Source organism: Andrographis paniculata, unplaced genomic scaffold (assembly GCF_009805555.1).
Source record: "Andrographis paniculata isolate CXL003 unplaced genomic scaffold, ASM980555v1 Contig58END, whole genome shotgun sequence".
NCBI lineage: Eukaryota > Viridiplantae > Streptophyta > Magnoliopsida > Lamiales > Acanthaceae > Andrographis > Andrographis paniculata.
The window spans coordinates 215,742-237,780 of record NW_026137593.1 but is presented as its reverse complement, the minus strand read 5'-3'; the positions used below and the strand labels follow the sequence as shown (position 1 = coordinate 237,780).

Genomic DNA, 22,039 nt, shown 5'->3' with positions numbered 1-22,039 from the left:
GGAGCTATAACGTATTTAATTTATAAAGCAGTTATAATCTAATTGATTTCAAATAGGGACTGAACTAGTGAATTTATCTTACATGTATTTTAATCAAACTTTCCCTTATATCAATCCTTATATTTATTAAATGACATTTATATCGTATCAAGCATTAACTATCAAATTACTTTTGATCAAACCGTTCCAATCCAAAACCCTAACCAAAATCTTACCTAACAAATCACAAATAACCCACCCACAATGTATGCTCTATATTTTTTATAATATTAAAAACCTGAACAACCACTCCTCTAAATAAATCCTTTGGCCTGCCAACTTGGCCGAGACATTTCCAATTGCATAATAAGACCAAAGAAAGGGCGAAGGTCTTCCAGGATCGACCCACCTCCGATTCTCATCTCATCGCATCGCATGTATGTTGCAATTCCCTCCCTCTATCGATTCGCAAGATATATCTTTACTATTGTTTTGAATTTCGGTCAAAATGTCGAATTCTTCTCGCTCTCTCCTTTTTTTTTTTTTTAATCCAGATTTGTGATCCAGTGAATGCTTTTGAACTTAGCTGGTTTCGAGTTGAATGGTACAAATTTGCATTGATGAGTTTATGTTGTGGCGATGCAGATCGAGTTCACGGGCTAAAATAGATTTGTAGATTACATTCTGTAATACTGAGCCATGTCACGCGAGAGGGCTAAGCGAATTGCACTGGCATCAGCTGAAGAGGTGTGTTGCCAAATACAGCTCAATTCCCTAAGTTTTCTGATTGTAGATTTTATGTTCAATATATGTATCCTGATGATCTTCTGTTGACTTGCATCTTGCAACTTTTGTCCTTTGATAGTGCTGTAGTAGTTGGATATGAAATTTATTTATTTAATGCACTGCTGCAGAATATTGAGAAGATTAAGAAAGTAGTACATGAAGGGAACTGCTATGGCGCCCAACAGATGTATAAATCTTTTAGTGCACGGTATGTATGGTACATATAAGCATGAGATATTTCATGCTGGGATTATTTTCAACTCTTACATATATATTTTCTGTCAACTCGTTTCAGATACATTTCAGCTGAGAGGTATTCAGAAGCACTGGATATTCTTGAATCCGGTGCTTGCATACAACTGGAGAATGGGCAGGTTATATTTATATCATTGAAAACTGGAGGGAACATTTCCTTACATCAGTCCCTTCTGATATACTTGTTAATCTTTCTAGCATCTTGAGGTGTTTTTTTTTTTTTTTTTAAGAAAAAAAAGAAAAAAGTAGCATGTTTATTCAATAATCTCTAAAGTTCATATTATTGATGTACTTTGCAATCCTCAATTTTAGGTCACATGTGGGTCTGAGCTTGCAGGGATGTTTGTGGATACACTTGTTAAAGGAAAATTTCCTTACAATGAAGATACTCTTGGTTAGTTACTTGTTTTAATATTAAATTCCCTTTATTTTCAGAATTGGTAGTTGTTGGTTATCTTGAATTGTGGCTGCAATGACATGCAACTATTGGTTGACTCCCGTGAAATATAAATAAATAAATGATGCGTATCCCTACTAGCACAAGTTTTTAAGTGAGATGGTCATTTAATATTATATAATCTAGTATCAGAGTCATAGATTTCATGTTCGAGTCCTACTGTCCCTATTCGTCGTCGTCCACGTGCAAGATTTGTATGGTGGAGTATAACCCCTTACATGTGAGGGGTATCTTTTAACATTATATAATAGCAATAATGTTTAGTACTTTCAAAGTAAGATTTTGCTGACAATTTGAGATGATTTAGTCAGCTCTACTAGGTAAATGAGGGGAGTGCTTCTACTTGGACACATCAGAAATTTTAAATTTTGTTTATGAGGAAATCTTTCTTGAGCTTGAGGTGCTTCCAATGAACCCTTCTTCTATATACATACCCAGAAACTTATTCCCATATTCTCTTTTTTTCAAAACATATCAAAAGCACCCTAATAGATATATTATTTCAAAATGTTTTCTCCCAATGATGTGGCACAAATAAACATGCTCTGATCCATGTTTTGTCTTTAATCATATATCACAATCTTTTTTTGTTTTCTTTTGGGCAGTTTCATGTGAACAATATAATTCACACAGTGCTTTTAAAATTTATGCCCAATCAAACTTTTGTTTATCATCTATGATGGAATCTTTAGCTTGTCCAATACCATCTGATCACAATAGCCCATGTGTGAGATCGTAAAGAAGATTCAGTCAAGAAATATATCTTTGCTGTTACAACATTTTTTCAAAACATAGAGGCTATGGGATCAAAATTGGTGGGAAGTTGACATTATCTGGTGTTTTCTTCAGAAATGATGCTTACTGACTATTAAAGGTAAGGGTTACCATTGTTTTTTGAAGTGTTTATGTGGATGCGATTTGGTGCCTTGGGAATAGTAGAAGTTTGAATATAGATAGGTTTTTGAACTTTTGATATAATGTCTTGGGTAGAAAATATGTTTTAAATGTAATATTTTTAATGGAAATAGGTGTTTAATGTGCTGATTATTTTGGGGAGACAAATATGAAAGTGCAAGATTGGTTTGAAAATCCATCCTAACGCACCCTAAGTTTTACCTGAGAAAAAAGTTTGAAGTTCTACAGAAACTCTATGAATTACAAAAATTGGTGAAGACCATTGAAATTCCTACAATACAAGTTGATTTATTCTTAATATGTCATAGACAAGATGACATGAATGGACCGTGGGAACTAGGATGATAATTTTCTACCACATTTGACTTTTGTGAGCATTAATTCTTGTCATTAGACATCATCTTTGTCCAAGTTCCAACTGTGACCTACATGGGTCACAACTCTTCTAAGGAGATCTTCAACTGCTTAACTAGTTTCCTCAAACAAAAGCAAAAAACCAGAATGATTAAATATCCTGTAATCTACGTTAGAGGTCTGAGGATAATAGATCTTACTAGTTTTTGGATACCTATAAAATGTTCTAACATCTAGGATATGGCTGTTTTTAATGATGTGGATCAGGTATGAAAAGAAATACTCAGAACAGCTGAATAATGTATGCACATTTCATATGCGATTTAATAGATTTCTTGTATAACTCAATATATATATATATATTACATGTGCTCAACAGTGCATGAATCTATAGAGATTTCAATAGAAAATTAGAGCTACAATCCGATAACCAACTCAATGTAACAAATACCAAAATAGTTTGCAACTCCATTAGTGCTTCAGGATATATGGTAGTGATGAGGGGAAACTTTTCAATTGTAAGGTAGGTGAAGCTTGTTATATCCGGCCTTTTAAGTTTCACTGAGGCAAAGAGCCAAATTACCAAAAGTTCTCCAATTGAAATGCTGATGCGTATGCAGTTCCACATCTATCAAGAAATTTCAGATGCATTGATGTTTGACATGGCAAACTTTTACGCTAGTTCTTATTCTTTTGTTACAAACTGGTCAAAATAATAATTTCTGACAAATGGGTCAACAATGAGGTGCAGATTTTGCCAAATCCTTGTATATCAAGTGGAGAGCCATCCCCTTGGGGGGTATGACCTTGATTTGATCCTGGATGGGTGCGTGTGTGAGTGTGGGGGGGCGGGGGTAATAACAAAATTACCTTAGTATACAGTAACATATTAGTGCTTGTCAAGCTATACTTATATTTGATATAATCCTAATTATGCATGGTTGAATTGGTTTCTGATTAGACCCTTGTGGAGTGACACATAGTGTAATGAGGGAAGCACTTAACATGGACCATATACACTCATAATCATATTTTATCTGTCTTACTTAAGTTCAGGTGTCTATTGCAGGCCGTGTTGGAAAAATATATATGAAATTTCCCCGTATACCAGTGCCCCAAAACTTGGACCTGGCTGATGATGATGATATGCATAAACTTTCTGAAGCTCTTGCAGCTGCTAAAACCCGTGCAGAGGGTTGCTCTTCCTTTTTGAAGGCTGCAATCAAGTATGATTTCTGGTTCCTTCTACGTTTATTCTCTTTATATTATCTGATGTCTATTACCGATAAGGCTTATTACCTATGGATTTATGCTTCACCAACTTCAGTTTGACTATAAAATGCATTGGTAGAGCATGAGAAATGGACATCTTAAGAAAACAAGAATATGTTAGATGCATGTGTTCAACTTTCTATAGGTTTTCTATCAATTTCTTCGGATATTTTTAGTATGGTTTCTAGATGTTTAAGTTATATTGCTGTCAGTGTGCCAAACAATCTCGATTATCTTGACATAGATAATCTTGGATTGAATTGTATAATTCTCCGTAGGAGTTTATGAATTTCCAAGGAATCCTAAATCCACAGGCATCAAAGGTTAAGGCATTCCTAATGTTTTAATTTGACTTTCTTTTATCTTGTTTGTGTCTTCATATGTTCATTTATATTCAAAACATGGTGAAATGAGAGAAAGGGGGAGAGATGGGAGGATCTATTCTGGAACCTGGAATATTCCAACACTCATGGCAAGGGCCACAGTGGATATGAAAATAGATCTGAAGGACACTCAAGTACTACTATGAATAAAAAATCATTATAGGGGGGACGTTGAGACAAGGAAAGATAAATATTTGGGAAGAGGGCAGCTTAGGAAGGTGCAGTGGCACTATAGATAGCTGCTGGAATTGGGATCTTCCTTAGGGCTGTGCAAGTTCATGAGAAAGGGATAGAACATTGTGATTATGGAAAGATTGTGTTAGTTTCGACGAGGTAAATATTAACTGGGATATAATGGTTGGATTGCTTGGATCATGTAGAAGATATTGGCAGGATTTTTGGCTGACTGTTTTAACTTAAATATATGAATTAAGCATGTTCTATGCTATATGTTAGATTAGGCATGTTTACCTTGATTATTCTGTATATATATTTATTTCTGCTAATTCTTAGCAACTACACACTACTGTGAACATAGAATACATATTCATATAGTCACAAAGCTACTCATCATTGGGGTTTAACCTACCATGCTGTTTTTGCCAGTGCTGCCACCATCATTGCTGCATTTATGACAAAAGAATGCTGCTGTTGCCTTGAAACCCTAATTTTTGGCCGAAATCTTAATTTTCTTCAATGCTCATTTAGACAAATTTTCAATCCAGTTAATACTTGTTCCCTTTCCACCAGGCACCAGCATTGCCACCCACTATTGATGATTACCGGCCACCACCATATGCACCTCTATGCATTGCTAATCCGAGGCTCCATATTTTTCCTTCTGGGAAATTTCTGGCTTGTTTTCGCCATTTTCGCCCTACGAAATGTGCCGGTTTGGCATGGTTTAACGTCAAGAATTTTTGATTGCCGTTTTTGCCATTCGTTAGAGCTGTGCATGTGCCAACTGCCTCGCCACTTGCCTGTAGATATTTTCTTCCAAAAATTTTCTATTGCTGTCTCCATGTCTTACTCATTTAAACCACTTAATGATAAGCCCACCTAGTTTATCAAACTATAGATTGTGGGATGCATCTATATGACTCATTCAAGGGCCAAGGGCAGTCTGATCATCTGACTAAAGCATAATTAGAAATTGAGAGAGAGATTCTATCTAAATGGTCCAAAGTTGATGCTCAACTATGTGCTAGACTATGGACCTTTCTGGACTCGGCTATACTTCCTTTATACTAGTCTTTTGAAACTTGTCATGAAGTTTGGACGTAGGCTTCAATTGAAGTAATGGCATTCAATGCGATTATGATATTGTTTTTAGGCTTGTCCATCTTAAAGATCACTCTAGATTTGCCTATGTATGTGAGTAAGTTGGAATCTAATTGGCAAGAACTTCGGTCTCTTATATATCTACTAGTTCTACAGATTCAGAGGTTGCATGGGACAAGCTTTTCATTGTTCTGGCTCTTGTTCATTTTTGAACTGAACTTGCTCATGTTTATGATTAGATAGTAAGTGGTTTCACTGTCTGTACAGTTGATGTTCTTGTGCATTTTCTGTATTGGTAGTTGATAGATAAAAAAAAAAAAAGAAAAGAAAAAGAAACAAACCGATCCAATATCTAGTACTTACCGGAAGGCTGGAACAAGCTTTTCAGCAAGAGCCGCAATCCCAAATGAGTGGAAACAGGGTCTCATCTTATTCTGCCATTAAATATTTTGGGCTTATTTACTAGGTTTGAAATAGAAAGTAGACTTTAATGGGCAGCCACTAGGCATAAGTAATTTAGACCCATCTTAGATTGACGAATGTAAACATGTAATGGTTGTTTCTCTCAAGCATTCGCTGTCAATTCTCTTCGGGTCCAAAACTGCCTTGTCCTCAAGGCGGAAAGTTGGAATTTGTGCATGAAACTCTTCTATGTCAACCCAAGTTGCATCATGCGATGAAAGGCCCCGCCGTTACACCAAAACTTGGTCTTTCCCTATATCTATTGATGCTCGTTGACCGAGAATTCTAGCAGGTTCATATAAGGTTAAATCCGTGATCTCAAGAGATGGAAAGTTCTGGCTGGACTGGGTGGTTGCCAACAATGCGTTTCAGCGGAGAAACATGGTAACAAGGTGTATGCATTTCAGGCATTTCGCTATCAGTAGCACTCTTGTGGCTACCCAATTTGCTGGTATTGCTCCTTTATGGCTCTTCTTTAGTTTTTCAAAGTTTTGATTTAATTAATTGTGATGAAAATCGTGGTGATTGCGGGAACTGCAACCGTACTCCCATTTGCAGTGTACTTACTATTACATGACAGAAGATACTCGGGAACATTGTTATAGCCTACATGGATGTCCTTCTCATACAACAAATGTTGTTGATTCAACACCATTTTTTTCCGACTTCATTGCCCATCAACTTGCCGATCATGTTGCGTTCCTCTAGTTCTAGGCATCTCAACAATCATTCCCTCAGCTCTAGTACATTGTTTGATACCTATGTTTTTAGTGGTTCATGGATTCTTGATTTTGGTGCCACCGACCATGGATCTAGTAATTCTTCTATGTTTTTGATACAGAACCAGAATTTATTAGCAATATGGGTAGGAAAAGGATACTACACGTGTATTCTAGAAGGGCTAAAAGGGTAAATAATCAAAGTAGCTAGAGGTTGTTACAGGAGAGAGAAGAATAAGTGAGGTGGAGGTCTAGAATTGATTTTCATTCTGTCATTTTGGGTTTATGTGTTCAAGCTCCAACTTAGTGGTTGTGAGAGAGGACACTCTTTGGAAATTTTGATTGCAATTCTCTATTTTTTATTTCAATAGAACTTTCTCCTTCCTCTATCGTGTTCTTATCCAATTTCTTGCGGTTCTTATTTTTCTGTTATGCATCATTGGCCTGACCTGCCGTTTCTGTTCTTCTCTTCCATTGATTGCCTTAAGGCTCAGTTTGTGGGAAGAGGTTCACTCAAGTGTATGATGGGAATTATATGGAAACTTACTCTCCAACTGCCAAGAAGTCTTCGGTTCGGTTCTCTCTTTATGCGGCTATGTGTGGCTGGTCTTTGCTTTTAGATATGATAAATATGTCTTGCATCAACTCAGGAGGACAAATATGCACAGGAATCGTTTTTTTTTTTTTTTTTCATTGGACTCCAGTCTCATTTATTGCATTTTGCTCACACTATTGCTTGAAACAATCTCTATGGGCATGATGTGGATAATTTTTCCTTTTAATTCAAGAATTTAGGATGATGTCTGTTGCATCACACGGTATCCTATAAACGTGTCTCATATATTTGGTTGTATATGTCGATAATATTGTTATTCCTTGGGATGATGCGGATTACATGATTGAAAGAACACTTGCATAATTAATTTTCAGTCTAGGAATTTGGAATCATTGAGATACTTACTAGGGATTGACATTTCTCAATCAAAGAATGTTGTTATTCTGTCAGTGTGTAAGTATATACTTGATATGATTACACGATCGAAAGAGCACTTGCCTAACCATTTTCAGACTAGGACTTTGGAACCATTGAGGTACTTCTTAGGGATTAAGATTTCTTAATCAAACAATGGTGTTATTCTGTCACAACATAAGTATAAACTTGATATGCTGGAAGAAATTGGCATTGCTGAGTCATGAGTGTAAAGCTTTGGATTCTCCTATGAGCCCAAAATTGAAGTACTTATTAAGTAGGGAGAACCCTTAATTGATGTTAGATGATATAGAAGATTAGTTGGAAAGCTTAATTATTTAGTTATCACATGACTGGATATTTCATTTGCTGAAAGTGTAGTGAGTCTAGTTTTTTCTGTTTCTGTGTGATTCAATTTTGTGCCTCCACTCTGAGATTGCTGGATACTTGGATATTCAAATTTTTGATTGGACAAGGTTTCTGGTCGAAAGGTGTTCTAACTTGGGTATTGTATTTTTGTTGGAGCTGATTTTATATCTTGAAAGAGTAAGACACAAGATGCGATTACCCGTTCTAGTGCTGAAGCTGATATTGTGCCATGACCTTAGCCATGTGTTAGTTTACTTGAGTGATGCAATTATTTTTTGAACTGAAGTTTTGTAGGGCGACGAACATGAAGTTGCAGTGTGACAATCAAGCAACATTGCACATTGCCTCAAATCTATAAAGTGTTTCATGAACGGATGAATCATATTGAGATTGATATTCCCTTCATTTTGGGGAATGTATATAATACTGAGTGTGTAGACACCGAGTACATGTCCTTAGATGATGAACTTGTGGGAACATGGACAAAGGTCCTTGGAAGTTCTTGATCTGAGTTTGTATATGACAAGATTGGATCATATGACTTGTACGCTTCAACTTGAGAGGGAGTGTTAGATGAAGCCTGTTTATGTTACTTTCCATGTATATTTATTTGTCCTACTTAGCAAGTACACCATATTTAGAATATAGATTATATATTTACACTATACTATGTATAAGATGGGTTAAAAGGACAATACACATATAATCACGTTGCCAAACTTTCTATATATGTGGATAGTTTCATCGTGATGTTTGATTTGTTTTAAGAAATTGATTGTGCGAAAAATATCAGTGCTATTTCGAAGGAGCTTACTCTTAAAGTTATCAAGTTGATCCTCCAATTTTCATACAAATTGAATCCTTGGAACATCTCCACATAACTGTAGAGCTAGTCTAGTGAGCCATCAAGCAAGTGATATAAATCACTAGAAATATGAGAGGAAATCACCAGAAATATGAGAGGATATCATGGTAAGGTGATAGAAGAAGGTTACCAGGTAGTTAGGAGTTTATGGAAGGAGGTTACCAGGGAGCTGATGGAAGGGGGTTACGAGGTGATTAGGAGGTAGTGGAATGAGGTAATTTGGAAGTTGGAGGTAGTATAGGGAGGTTACCAGGAAGGTGGAGGTAGTAGTGGGAGGTTACTAAGTGGTTGAGAGTGGTGGAGAAATAATTGTAACCGCCCCTTTTAGTGGGAGAAGTGGTTATGCTAGCTTAGGATTACAAGTAGGAAAAAGAAACACAACACACACGCACAACAGAACAATTCGTCTATTTTCTTACTTTCCTTTCATGTTTTATTTTTGTTTAATGCATTTTAATTTGAATTACATACTTTTATCCGCTTTCCAGTAGATTTATCCGAGTTTTAGTAGATGTTAGTTTAAATCCATCGAAATCGGTCGTTTAGGCTCAAAGCCTCGTGGACGATCGAAGCTGTGCAGGCTCCATCGTAGGAGCTGCCTCCAATCCGACGACGGACAAGCTCTTTGGAGTACTTCTGGAACCCACACCGACAAATCGACGAACATTATTGGAACCTCCGAATTGCAGGATCCAACAATTGGTACGCCCAGTGGGACCAAAGTCGGATTTTTTCGAAGAGTGATGTCGAGGTTGACATGGGGTTCATATGTACCGCCTGAAAAAAGCTACGGAATTGTTTCAAAACATCCAATGCTTCAGGCCTTAGGGCCGGGGCAAGCAAGATCAGGCTGGAACCAACAGGGTTGGAACCACCACTCTGCAGAAGGCTGGTTCCAACAGCCTGCGGATGATTGGAACCAACAACCTGCAGGAAGCTGGAAGCAACAGCCCGTGGAAGGCTGGCAACAGCCTGCGGAGGGCTGGAACCACCAGCCTGCGGAAGGCTGGAACTACCAGTTTGCGGAAGGCTGGCGACAGCCTACGGAGCGCTGGAGGCAACAGGCTGCGGAGGGCTGGAACCCCGTGGCCGTTGGAGTTTTGAAGAGCAATGCTGAGTCTCCACGAGGGGCAAGCAAATTTTCAACATTTGGCATGACCCCGCTAGGGCGATTAAGCGCACAGCCGATGGGGAATGCGCCAACACTACCATAGGGATGTCATGGTCCAGACGTGTCTAATCTCCAATGGAAGGGGATCATCAAAACACAAGGGCAAGGAGGGCAGGCCGCAGAGATGCAGCCGCCAACCTTCTATCAGCAGACAGCCGAAGTGCAGCCGCTGACACAAAATCAACGAGAGGCCAAGCCTTTGATGGACGTTGATGTCATCGCAGATTGCATAAGGAGGGCATTTTCAAAAAAAAGGTTTGAAAAGAAGCCTAGTTTGGGCGCAGAAAATTTGCCTTCATACGAAAAGGAATCTGTGGAGGCAGAGGTTCCGAAAGCCATGGAAGCTCCAAAATTTGCAAAGACAGAGGTTCCAAAAGCCATTGAAGCTCCAGAGTTTGCGGAAGCAGAGACTCTAGAAGCTGTGGAAACTCCAGTTGAAAAGGAGTCTGCGGAAGTAGAGGTTCCAGAAGCCATGGAAGCTCCAAAATTCGCCGAGGCAGAAATTCCAGGGACCATGGAGGCTCCTAACAAAAAGGAGTTTGCGGAGGCAGAGCTTCCAGAAGCTGTGGAAGCTCCAAAATTTGTAGGGGAAGAGACTCAATAGACTCAAGAGACTATGGAGGTTCAATGCGAAAAGGAGCTTGCAGAGGTAAAAACCCTAGCGACTTCAAACGAAAAGGACGTTGCGAAGGCAGAAGCTTTGGCCACAAAATTAGCAAATGAAAAGACTTATTTGTGTCCGGAATTGAAACCGACCAAAGGGTTTATTCCTTTTGCTAATACCATGTCGGCTAAAGGGCTGATGAAAGACAGGCTTAGCACTCAGCCGTCAAAACCTTCGGTTCAAGATTATCTAGGACCGAAGGCACCCGCTAAAGAAGCCGTCTTTACAAGAATGACATTTGCTAAAGGCTCAAGTTTGAACATAAAGGAGGCACGACCAAAGACGGCCAAGAAAGAGCCTAATGCCGATATCACCATCCCAAGTCCGAAAGTCTCAAGATTAGAGAAGAGGAAAGTATACAAAAGACCCAAGCAGGAGGCCATCGTAGCAGAAATGAAAGTCATAAATGGGAAATGGATTTGGACTATTACCACGGCTGACCAGATCACCATCATTCCCAAGGTGACACGAAAGCCTCCTATCATAAAAGAGAACGAAAAATGGATTGTGAATGAGCCGAAGCTTTCCACTAGGGGGGCAATAAGTGGACTCACTAGGACCCAAAAGAGGCGAGCTCAAAGAAGAAAGTTGGAGGCTCGTATGGAGGAGGAAAGGTCGCATGAACCGCCTCCAAAAAAGAAGCAAATTGTAGGGCCGCTTCCAGAAAGAAAGCAGGCCATGGAGCCGCCAAGGAAGCAAACAATGGAACCGCATCCAAAACAAAAGCAGGCTATGGAGCCGCTAAAGAAGCAGGCCATGGAGAAGCCTCCAAAAAAGAAGCAAGTTGTAGAGCCGCTTCCAGAAAGGAAGCAGGCCATGGAGGCGCCAACGAAGCAGGCTGTAGAGCCGCTTTCAGAAAGGAATCACGCTGTGGAGTCACTTTCAGAGAACAAGCAGGCTGTGGAGCCGCTTTCAGAAAGGAATCACGCTGTGGAGTCACTTTCAGAGAACAAGCAGGTTGTAGAGCCGCTTCAAAAAATAAAGCAGGCTGTGGAACCGCTAAGGAAGCAAGTTCTGGAGTCGTTTTCGGAATGGAAGCAGGTTGTGGAGCCGCTTTCAGAAAGGACGCAGGTTGTGGAGCCGCTTTCAGAAAGGAAACAGGTTGTGGAACCACTTCCAGAAAGAAAGCAGGTTGTGGAGCCGCTAAGGAACCAGGCTATGGAATCCTTTCCTAAAAAGAAACAAATAGAGGAGCCTCCAGAAGAAGTTCAAGAGTTAGAGGAAGTTTTCGTTGACGAAGAGCCTATCTTCGAATGGAATGATGTGGCAATGATGATAGAATATAAGAGGCTCGGGCTTGGCCAAAACCAACATGTCAAGCCTTTGCACATTCGGGTCTCGATGAATGGCTATCCTCTTGACCAAGTTCTGGTGGACAGTGGAGCTTCTGTGAATGTGTTGCCAATTGAGACCCTACGGAAGTTCGGAAAGACTAGTGCTGATTTGATTTCTACATTTGTGCGGCTTACCGATTTCGTGGGATTTTCTTACATACCGGCAGGTATGATCACTTTGAATGTGCAGGTGGGGACAAAGGAAATATCATCAAATTTCATGGTGATTAACGGTAGGCCATTCTATTCGGCTCTATTGGGACGGAGTTGGATTCATGCATGCGAGTGTGTACCTTCGACACTCCATCAAATGTTGATGTTTTGGGATGGAAATGAAGTCCAAGAAGTGAAGGCCGAGGAGGATCCCTTGTCGACAGAAGTGACCACAATTGATTCAAGTAAACGGCTCAAGGCAAAAGGACATAGGCTCAATGGAAACAATCGCCCAGCCCTTTTGAGGAGGGCATTGTTGGACATAGGTCCAAAAGCACCTGAACAAGGAGGCTCAAAGACAAAAGTGGTGCCAGAGCTCATTGGCCACGGAGCCGCTCAACAGCAATGGAGCTTCAAGCCTCGGAGCCAAAGACTGCTGCTTCCACAGAACCGAAGGAAACAGTTTCCATTGGATTGTGGTGCTTCCACAGGGCCGAAAGCAGAGGAAGGTTGCCTCCACAAGATAGAAAGCAACAGCTTCCACAGATCATGTGATAACTACCTCCGTTGGCCCTGGGTTAATAATTTCGTACTTAACATTAGTGGAGGACCTATGCACTCTTATGCTTTATTCAAAAAGCTCCATGGAACAAACCAGCAAGAGGAAAACCGAAGATTTCATTTAACTCGAGGCTGTTGGGGATACATCCCCGTGGACCGGCTAGGAGTACGATGGAAACAAGTCGGAGTAAACAATATATCTGGTTCAGAGGCAATGGAAGAAGTTCAGAGCAAGTGGAACCCGGTCCAGAGGCAATGGAAGCGGCTGGGAGCTGATGGAAGAAGGTTACCATGTAGTTAGGAGCTTATGGAAGAAGGTTACCAGGGAGCTGATGGAAGGGGGTTACGAGGTGGTTAGGAGGTAGTGGAATGAGGTGATTTGGAAGTTGGAGGTAGTAATGGGAGGTTACCAGGAAGGTGGAGGTAGTAGTGGGAGGTTACCAAGTGGTTGAGAGTGGTGGAGAAATAATTGTAACCGCCCCTTTTAGTGGGAGAAGTGGTTATGCTAGCTTAGGATTACAAGTAGGAAAAAGAAACACAACACACACACGCACAACAGAACAATTCGTCTATTTTCTTACTTTTCTTTCATGTTTTATTTTCGTTTAATGCATTTTAATTTGAATTACATACTTTTATCCGCTTTCCAGTAGATTTATCTGAGTTTTAGTAGATGTTAGTTTAAATATATCGAAATCGGTCGTTTAGGCTCAAAGCCTCGTGGACGATCGAAGTTGTGCAGGCTCCATCGTAGGAGCCGCCTCCAATCTGACGACGGACAGGCTCTTTGGAGTACTTTTAGAACACACACCGACAAATCGACAAACATTCTTGGAACCTCCGAATTGCAGGATCCAACATAAGGATAATAGCAATATATTAGGTAGACAATCAAGGTGAAAGCAAGGCTCTGGATATGGTGTGTATCTTTGCTTAGATGGAGCTTAGGGAAGTAATATGATGTGAGTAAAAGTAGTTAAAAAATTTAAGTCCCATGAATGTTCTTGAGGTTTGAGATTCTAGTTCTTTGGAAGTTTGATGTGCTAGAAGAAGTGAGATTAATAATTACTTTTTATTTCTTTTATTTTTTTGCTGGATGGAACTAATACATTCGTTCTCTGTGCAGGTGGTCTATTGAATCTGGAGCGCATAAGAATGGTTCTCCTGAAATTCACGACATGCTAGCTGATTACATCTACTCGGAATCTCCTGAAGTGGTATGCCTTGTTTCTTTAATGCTTTTTTGGAGTTTAATGCATTATTTAAGAGTGTTTTTTAAAACATGTCAGATCCACTACTCAGAATTAACTATCGAGCCCTTTCATTGCATGCATATAGAGAAATAAATCAAGTTGGTTAGTTTGATGGGTTATTTTGGATTATAATATTCTTGTCTTTTCTCATGCTGCTGGTTTGCCCCCATTAATTTTCTATTAAATAGCTTTATACGTGTCAGTTGTCTCATCCTTCTTCTTTGGTTTCTTCTAGCTATTAGAGTTCTAGGACTATACTTGACTGCTATATAAGAGAAGGCGGTTTCATTTCTTTTACAGGTACTGTTTATAACTTTATGGTCTATCTTCTCAAGTGTGTTTCAGTCGTGCACTTATTAGTTTAGGACACAAATGGGAGTTGAAGAAAGCTTTCTTGTTTGGTGAGATTCGGAGAGAAGCCAAGGAAAAAATTAAATGAAATTTAGCAGATAAAAATGATTAAAGCCAAAATTGATCGGGGTCATCTATTGATGATAATTGACAGAGAGAACCAATCAAAATGGTTGCAGATCAAGATGGTTACTGTCAACTCAGATGGTCTGAGTTGAGCGATATAAATGAGTTAAAGCTATAATGTCCTTACCTTATGATTATGAACTTACCAAGTGTTGTGGAAGTAAGTGGCATGGTTGGGCGTGCAAGATGCAGCAGAAAATAAGACCGCAGCTAAGTAATAGGCAAATAAGTGAAATGGAGTCCACACTTATTGATCATTTGGACAAGAATCCAAGGAGAACAAAGCCACCAACGACCCAATATCTTCACAAGAAGGAAATAGGAGGGACAAGGGCAGAACTAGGAAACTGAATTAGTCAGTGAAGAGCCCAACTGGAACAAACCAAATTGAACGTGAACACTCTAAACTAAAGGAATTTACTGGCATTGAGCAATGGTCGAATTGTCAGCGGTCAATAAACGACAAGCAATTGCAAAATAAAGGCAGAGCCAACTCGAATTTTAACTCAAGCCACAAGCACAAATGTTTACAAGATGAACGAAACACCCGATATTAATCTCTCTTGCAATACATTGTTTGAGCCTTTAGTATATAGGCAAATGAAAGACTTGCAAATAAAGAAATACTACAACATCATGGAAGGGGAGTTAAGCCATTCTAATGCTAATGGCCGAGGTAATTTAGGTGCAACCATTAAACAATCCAAGTGCAATTATTAGATGAATATTACGTAGTTATTGCGTGGATTTAGTGGGAAGTCTAGCTCCTTATTCAGTGAGGCAAATTCACAGTCAATCCCTGGATCATCGTGAGTTGGATTGTTTCTCTTTGTATTGTACATTAGATCGGAGTTGGGTTGTGTCTCACTGAAGTCATTTGGTAAAGGGTATGTGGGTTTTAGAATGCTAGAAACTTATTAAAAGATAGTTGGATTAACATCTCATCTTCTTTCATTCCACAGTTGCTGTTTCCATAGTAACTAGATTATAGTTGCGCGGTGAGATAGAAAGCAAGTTGGTGACTTCTTAGCTTGCGAGAGAGTGATTGGCCCAATGGGTAGTGAGTCACTTATCCTTGGCTGTGCTCACTCATTTTTGGGGTCACTCTTTCTGAACCTCTGTGGTAGTAAGCCAATATCAATGATTTTGGGTTTTTCAAAATTAAGTCTTATTCTATGAAAAAAGGTAGAAAAATTTCGATCTAAGGTTCATTCGTAAAATTCTAAGAATTCGAACATTTTCTATTTGTAGATTAATAACAAGATTGAAGAATTCAATCTGGTTGCCAAAATGTGCATAGTTGATATAGTTGTTGTTTTCCCTTTAGTTGTCAACTTGTTACTGTTGTAGGTTAAGTTAATGCTGTGGAATGCGTGTTGCTATCAGATCTCTATTGTTTAGTGAACTTCAGTGAAGTTCTTGGAGTTGTGTTTACATTAGTTTGGAGAGAAATACTTGACTGCAGGAAGTGGAAGTTTGTTTAAGGAAACATGTGACTATTCATTTGACGCACTGCTGGTTTGATGATAACTCAAAAAGACAGCACCTTTTACACAGCGCAAAACTTGCTTGAGAATAAGGAATCAAAGATAGAGGCTTAAAATGTCAGCTTAGTCATTTATCTGTTTTCCTAGGATTGCAATATCTTTCTTCATCATTGGAAATGATTTCAAATAATTTTGCTCTTTTTCATTGTGTGGGAATAAAAATCATCTTCCTGGAATGTGGCACTTCTTGTGGTATTGGTTGTTAACGCTGCTCTAACATAGCTTCAATTTTTACAGGATATGGCCAGAGTATCATTTCATTTTGTGCGGGGAAAGAATCCACATAAATTTTCTTCAACTCTAGTAAATTTTATGGGCAAGGTTAGTCTATTTATTTATTTATATGAAAATGCCTTACGATTTCTTTAAAAGTTTGAGGAAATGGTATATGAACTAGCATCACATAGTTATGTTTGAATAACTGTTTTGATTATTTCGATGGAGTATGTTTTGTGATATTGAAACTTAAGTTGTTTAATACAATTTAGAAGGTTTTAAGCCCTCTAAACATTTGAGATAATTCCACAATTGATCTGTTAAGTATCTTTAATTTTGCAGTGTTATCCAGGTGAAGATGATCTTGCTGTTGCCCGTGCTGTCTTGATGTAAGTAGTTTTGCATATAATTTTAAGTTTCTAATTACTGATTTCTTTAGCTCATTTGATTATATCGCTCTATTATACTTCAGTTTGTGATTGGTCTTGTTATTTTGAAAAGTGGACATATATGTGGAAAGCACCTTTTATTATCCCACATTGAATGTACACGAGAGTTAGAAAGTTTGATATATGTGGGCTTCTTTCAGACTTTAATCAGCATGACTGAAATTAAATATATTAGACTTATTTCGATTATTTATTTGTTTTGTTAAACATCCCAAGATGGCAAGATCAATAGTATACAGATCAACCTTGTTATTATTTCTGTAAAATTGAAATGAATTTAATATTTCTGCCATGGAATATGAATTTATGACCTTGTAAACTTGTTAAGGAATGAAAATGTTTGCCTTATGATAAGTTCAGCATGTTTTGTTGCAGAAAAATGATCCTTGTCCAGTAAATCATAGTTCTGAGTACATTAATGTAGCATAACCATATGAAAACATTCCCCTTAGTGCATTATGTTGGATGCACTAATGGTTCAACTTGATGCATTGTATAATTGGTGAGATTTAGGTATAAGAGTCTAGGAAATGGAGTAATTTTTACTTAATCTAGGTATTTGTTCTAACTACTTATTGAACGTTTATCCTGTTATTATTTTATTATTGTGATGTATAGCATTAAGCACCATGATTAGTGCCTAGAAATAGTGTTATATTAGTTCCTGGAACTAGAACTAGTGTGCATTAATCTTGTGATTCGTCTCTATCGATTTCGATGAATCTATATATGTACCTATGTAATCTCAATGAAGGATAAACTGTATGCAACTGTTCTCCTTCACTTCAATTGTTACATGGTAGCAGAAGCAGAATACCCTGCTTCAACTTGGGTTCAGTCATTTTCTTCAATTAATCTTTCCCTAGCATATTATTTCCTAATTTGTCCTCTTCACACACTGGTGTGTGAGAGACACACCAAACGTCTGCCACCAATCTCAGAAAAATTAGTGGGTTAGGTTGTGTTTCCCATCTAAGATCAACTTTGGGGCGGTTTCATTTCTACTTCAGTTGTTGCAATCTCAATTTAAATTGAAATATTTTATGTTCTCTTTCTGTGCACCATGGCTGCCCAGCCAAGGTGTCCATCAATTGCTGATTCCATGGCTGCCAATCCAGTTTCAGTCGTTTGCGAGTGATACTACTAAAGTGTAGCCTTCCCCACAACAGATTCTCCTGAAGAATACATCAAATGTTTTGAGTTTTAGACATCCTCTATGGTGCCAATAACCCATGAAGATAACCCAATGGCTTGCCATATTTCTACCTCCTTGAGTCATCCTTGGATATTTGATTCCAGGCCTTTGGATCATGTTTCAAGTAATAAAAAATTGTTCCTCACAATTCTCCTTTGTCCACTTCTCAAAATAATCCTTTTACCATTGCCGAGGGATCATCTGCTGAAGTTTGCGATTTGTGTGTTTCTTCTTTACTTATCCTTTTGTGGAATATTTTCTTCAGTCTCATATTTGGGGGTAAATTAGTGTGTCAACTAAAAATAGGTCCATATCTTCCTTTCCTAATTAGATTATTGTCTATGTTAGCTTAGGCCTATTACTTATGATTAGTTTAGGCCCATTATTTCCAGCCCATTTCCAACGCTGCCTTCTGTCACGCTCCACACTGAAGAGTTTCTAATGCCACACCGCATCCATCTCTGTCGCTACCTCCCGCCGTGCATGTGGCACACATGTTGCAGTCATGCCTTGCTGGGCTATCCGCTGCCTATGGCTGACTCTTTTAAGTCAATCTGTTCTGAAAGCCAATTGTAGTGACTTGTCACAAAAGGGGTTATATTAAAGTATGTTGCTAGTTGCTGCTGATTTGATTTACTTGTTCTTTATCTAACACCATAAGTCGTGCCAATTATACTGCATATCTTCTGTTCAAGGCATCTTAGCAGTTGACCTCCTCTTTTGATGCCACGATTCCCATGTTGGTCAGTCCTTTCTTGGTCCATAGGCTTTTGATCCGGTGCTATTGACCATGTATCTGGTAATTTCTTTTTACTTTCTTCATTTCTTCTATCAAGCTTGCTCACCCCTGTTACTCGAGCTAATGCGATAAAACATATCAAGCTGTGGCTAGTGCCTGTCCGTCACTTAGTTTTCCCTTGAGTCTGTACTCTATGCTATTTTGAACGCATGCTTTCTTGTACGTTAAACTATTTTGTGCTTTTGGGTCAAACTATATTTTCCACTATGCTCGCTCCAGGTTGGGGATTTGCCTGTCACACAATAAGTATGTTTTTGATTTGTTGAAAGAAACATGGCTGCTTTGCTCAAAATCAATAGATAGTTCTTTGGACCCTAATGTTAAATATGATGCAAAGAAAAAAGATTGCTCGTAAGACCCAGCAAGATATTGTAGATCTGTTGGCAAATTGAACTATTTAATAGTCTACAAAGTGTCATAAGTCAATTTGGCATCACCTTGAAAATCCGACAGTGACGCTGTAATATGCATTTTTACTCTCTCTAAAAGATCACCTGGACAAGATCTCTCAAATAAAAATCATTGTCATTTCCTAGTACTAGGATATATGATGCGGTTTGGGTAGGTTTGCATGATTGAAGATCCACTTCAAGCTACTACATGTTTCTTGGTGACAACATTATATCTAGGAAAAGTAAGAAATGGATTGTGTTTCTGTTCTCATGCACAATTTGAATATCGAGCTAATTTGGTCATTGAATATTCTTATTGAAGTTGGTTTTCACGATCCATCTCCCATTAAATTAACTTGTGACAATCAAGCGACGATTCATATTGCCTCAAATCTAATATTTCTTAAAAGAATTGAACTCATTGAAGTGGATTGTCCTTTTTCCTTTTTTCATGAGAAAAACTACAAGAAAGTTCATTCGAACTCCCCTCATCTAGTCTAAAGATCAACTTGTTGATTTGTTCATAAAGGGCCTCTGGAGTTTCATAAGTTTGGTGCACTTTCGATAAACTTAGAGCTTATAATATGTATTCTCCGGCTTGAGAGGGTGGGGGGCGGGAAATAGATATTATAATTATTATTATTAGCAAGATTAGTGCCTATAATTTTTGTGCATTAATTTGTGACCTGTGTCTATCTATTTCAATGAATAGCTTAATGTACCCATTTAATCTCAATGAACGATAATGTGAAAGCAATTGATCTCTTTCACTCTTCTAATTCTAACAATACATATATATATATCTATATCGTTGTTGTTGCTGAATGGACCACTTTTAAGTGAAGTAGTCATTCTATGTAGTTATGTGGTGGAGGTCCCATATTAGTTTGTCAATTATTCATGAAAAATTGTCCAATATGCAAAGTTTTTGGAAAACTATTTAGGTTTCATGTTGGACAAATTAAATTTAAATATTTATATTGTTTCCATGTAAAATTTTAGATAAATTGATCAATTGGTAGTGTTGTTCGAAAAAAAACCTGTTTAACTAATTCACCTGGATGTCAGATGTTTGCTAAAATAAATTAGTATACCACTGTATTTATGTGCTTCTGTATAACTAAAGTATTAGACATACATTATGTCTGTTTCTTCCTTGTTTGCTTGAAGCCTTGTCAAATATTGTCTCCCTGAGAAGATTCCTTGTTTTGCATTTTATCTGAATCAAAATATATTTCCCTCTGTAAAGGTACTTGGCTCTAGGTAACCTGAGAGATGCCAACATCCTTATGGACGACATAAAGAAGCAAGTGCAATCACGAGAGGTGGATTTTCCACAATCCGAATTAATGGAGTTCATCGGCTATCTCCTGAGGACGTATGTTGTCTTATCTCGTTACTTCATTGCTGATATAAGATCTGTTACGTTGCTGCAAATTTGAAGCAATCAAAGCACTTTTTGTAAGTAGAAACAGCTTGAACAATAAAAGCTTCTTTCATTATGGCAATGCAGGTTACAACGAGATGCTTTGCCTCTTTTCAATATGCTGCGACAGCGCTACAAACCTAGTATAGACAGAGAATCTATTTTCAATGAAGTATGCAGTTTCTACACTTCACACATACACATACACACACATGTTTGGGTCTACTTTTCGATAAAAACTCAGTTGGTAGTTAATGCTTTTATTGGCTTCATGGTTTGTTAGTTGCTGGATGAAGTTGCCGAGAAGTTTTATGGTGTCCGGCGTAGAAATGCTATGCCAGGAATGTTTGGGGAGTTGTTTAAGGTAGGATATGTTATGTGGTTTTCTTAATTTTATAATCAATGCTCATGTACTACAGAATTCCAAAAATATTGTAGGAAACAAATTCCCTAAAACTAAATCTTAAGACACCCCAAAAGAATCTTCTTAATCTCCAGATGGTTTAAAAGTTATTTTGTATTTTGGAGGTGTAAATTGCAGTTTACCCATTGCACTTGCATAGATGTTACCTACCTAGGCATAATTGTTGTTACGTCCCGTCCCGTCCTGTCCCTACCCTTTCCCCTATTTGCCATATTGATCTAAACTTTTATTTATTTGTTTCTTTTGGCATTTTGCAGATGATGTCTGGAGAATAGTTTCTTGCTATGGTTCTTCCTAAGCATGCAATCTTCCATATATATCTTGTCATCAAATTGTTAGGCTGAAGAAAGATAACTCGGTTTTCATGGAATTATTGTATGATTGGAGTGCATAGTTTTAATTTGTATGAACATCCATCTTATTATGTGGCGATTTTGATCCCAGAAAGACTACAGAAGAAGAGAAATGGTTTGTTTGTCTTGTCCTTAATTACTCGCAGCACAGCAGAATAGATAAAGATACCTATCTGGTAAGTCACATTGAAATAGATATATACATACTATAGCGTAGGGGAACTTCCCCTACTCGGGGTAGTTATAAATTTTACTGAATTGTAAAAATTGATTGTGGTTATTAAATACTATCTTCATCCGGCTTTTAGAGTTCTTTTTACTGCGTGTTGATCTTTGAATATTCATTATAATATCAAATCATAGAAAAAATTGCAAAAATACTTTCATTTGTATCTTATAATACTAATAGACAAAGGGCGAATGGACGGAGTATATAATATTTTAATATGAGAATTATTTGAATAAATTAAAATATTTCACACGATTTAAATATTGGAGATTTATGGATTCTATCAATTAAATATAGATATTGCAAAAATAATGTATATATAATATTAG

The 22,039-nt window shown here is 38.0% G+C and overlaps 1 protein-coding gene across 1 annotated transcript; it reads left to right on the top strand.

Annotated features, from left to right (window-relative positions):
• The first annotated feature begins 282 nt into the window (after positions 1-282).
• LOC127257659 (protein GET4) lies at positions 283-21,778 on the top strand. Its single transcript, XM_051284121.1, has 13 exons — positions 283-416; positions 625-726; positions 894-973; positions 1,061-1,139; positions 1,333-1,414; positions 3,816-3,972; positions 14,077-14,167; positions 16,465-16,548; positions 16,786-16,832; positions 20,528-20,656; positions 20,792-20,876; positions 20,988-21,068; positions 21,386-21,778. The coding sequence occupies exons 2-13, from the start codon at positions 679-681 to the stop codon at positions 21,401-21,403; spliced, it is 981 nt and encodes a 326-aa protein (XP_051140078.1). The 5' UTR covers positions 283-416; positions 625-678; the 3' UTR covers positions 21,404-21,778.
• Positions 21,779-22,039: the final 261 nt, after the last annotated feature.

Coding starts and splice junctions, on each gene's coding strand:
- LOC127257659 (XM_051284121.1), top strand. CDS start 679: ATGTCACGCGAGAGGGCTAAGCGAATTGCACTGGCATCAGCTGAAGAG. Junction 1,415..3,815: donor TTACAATGAAGATACTCTTG/GTTAGTTACTTG, acceptor TGTCTATTGCAG/GCCGTGTTGGAAAAATATAT. Junction 16,549..16,785: donor TAGTAAATTTTATGGGCAAG/GTTAGTCTATTT, acceptor TTAATTTTGCAG/TGTTATCCAGGTGAAGATGA.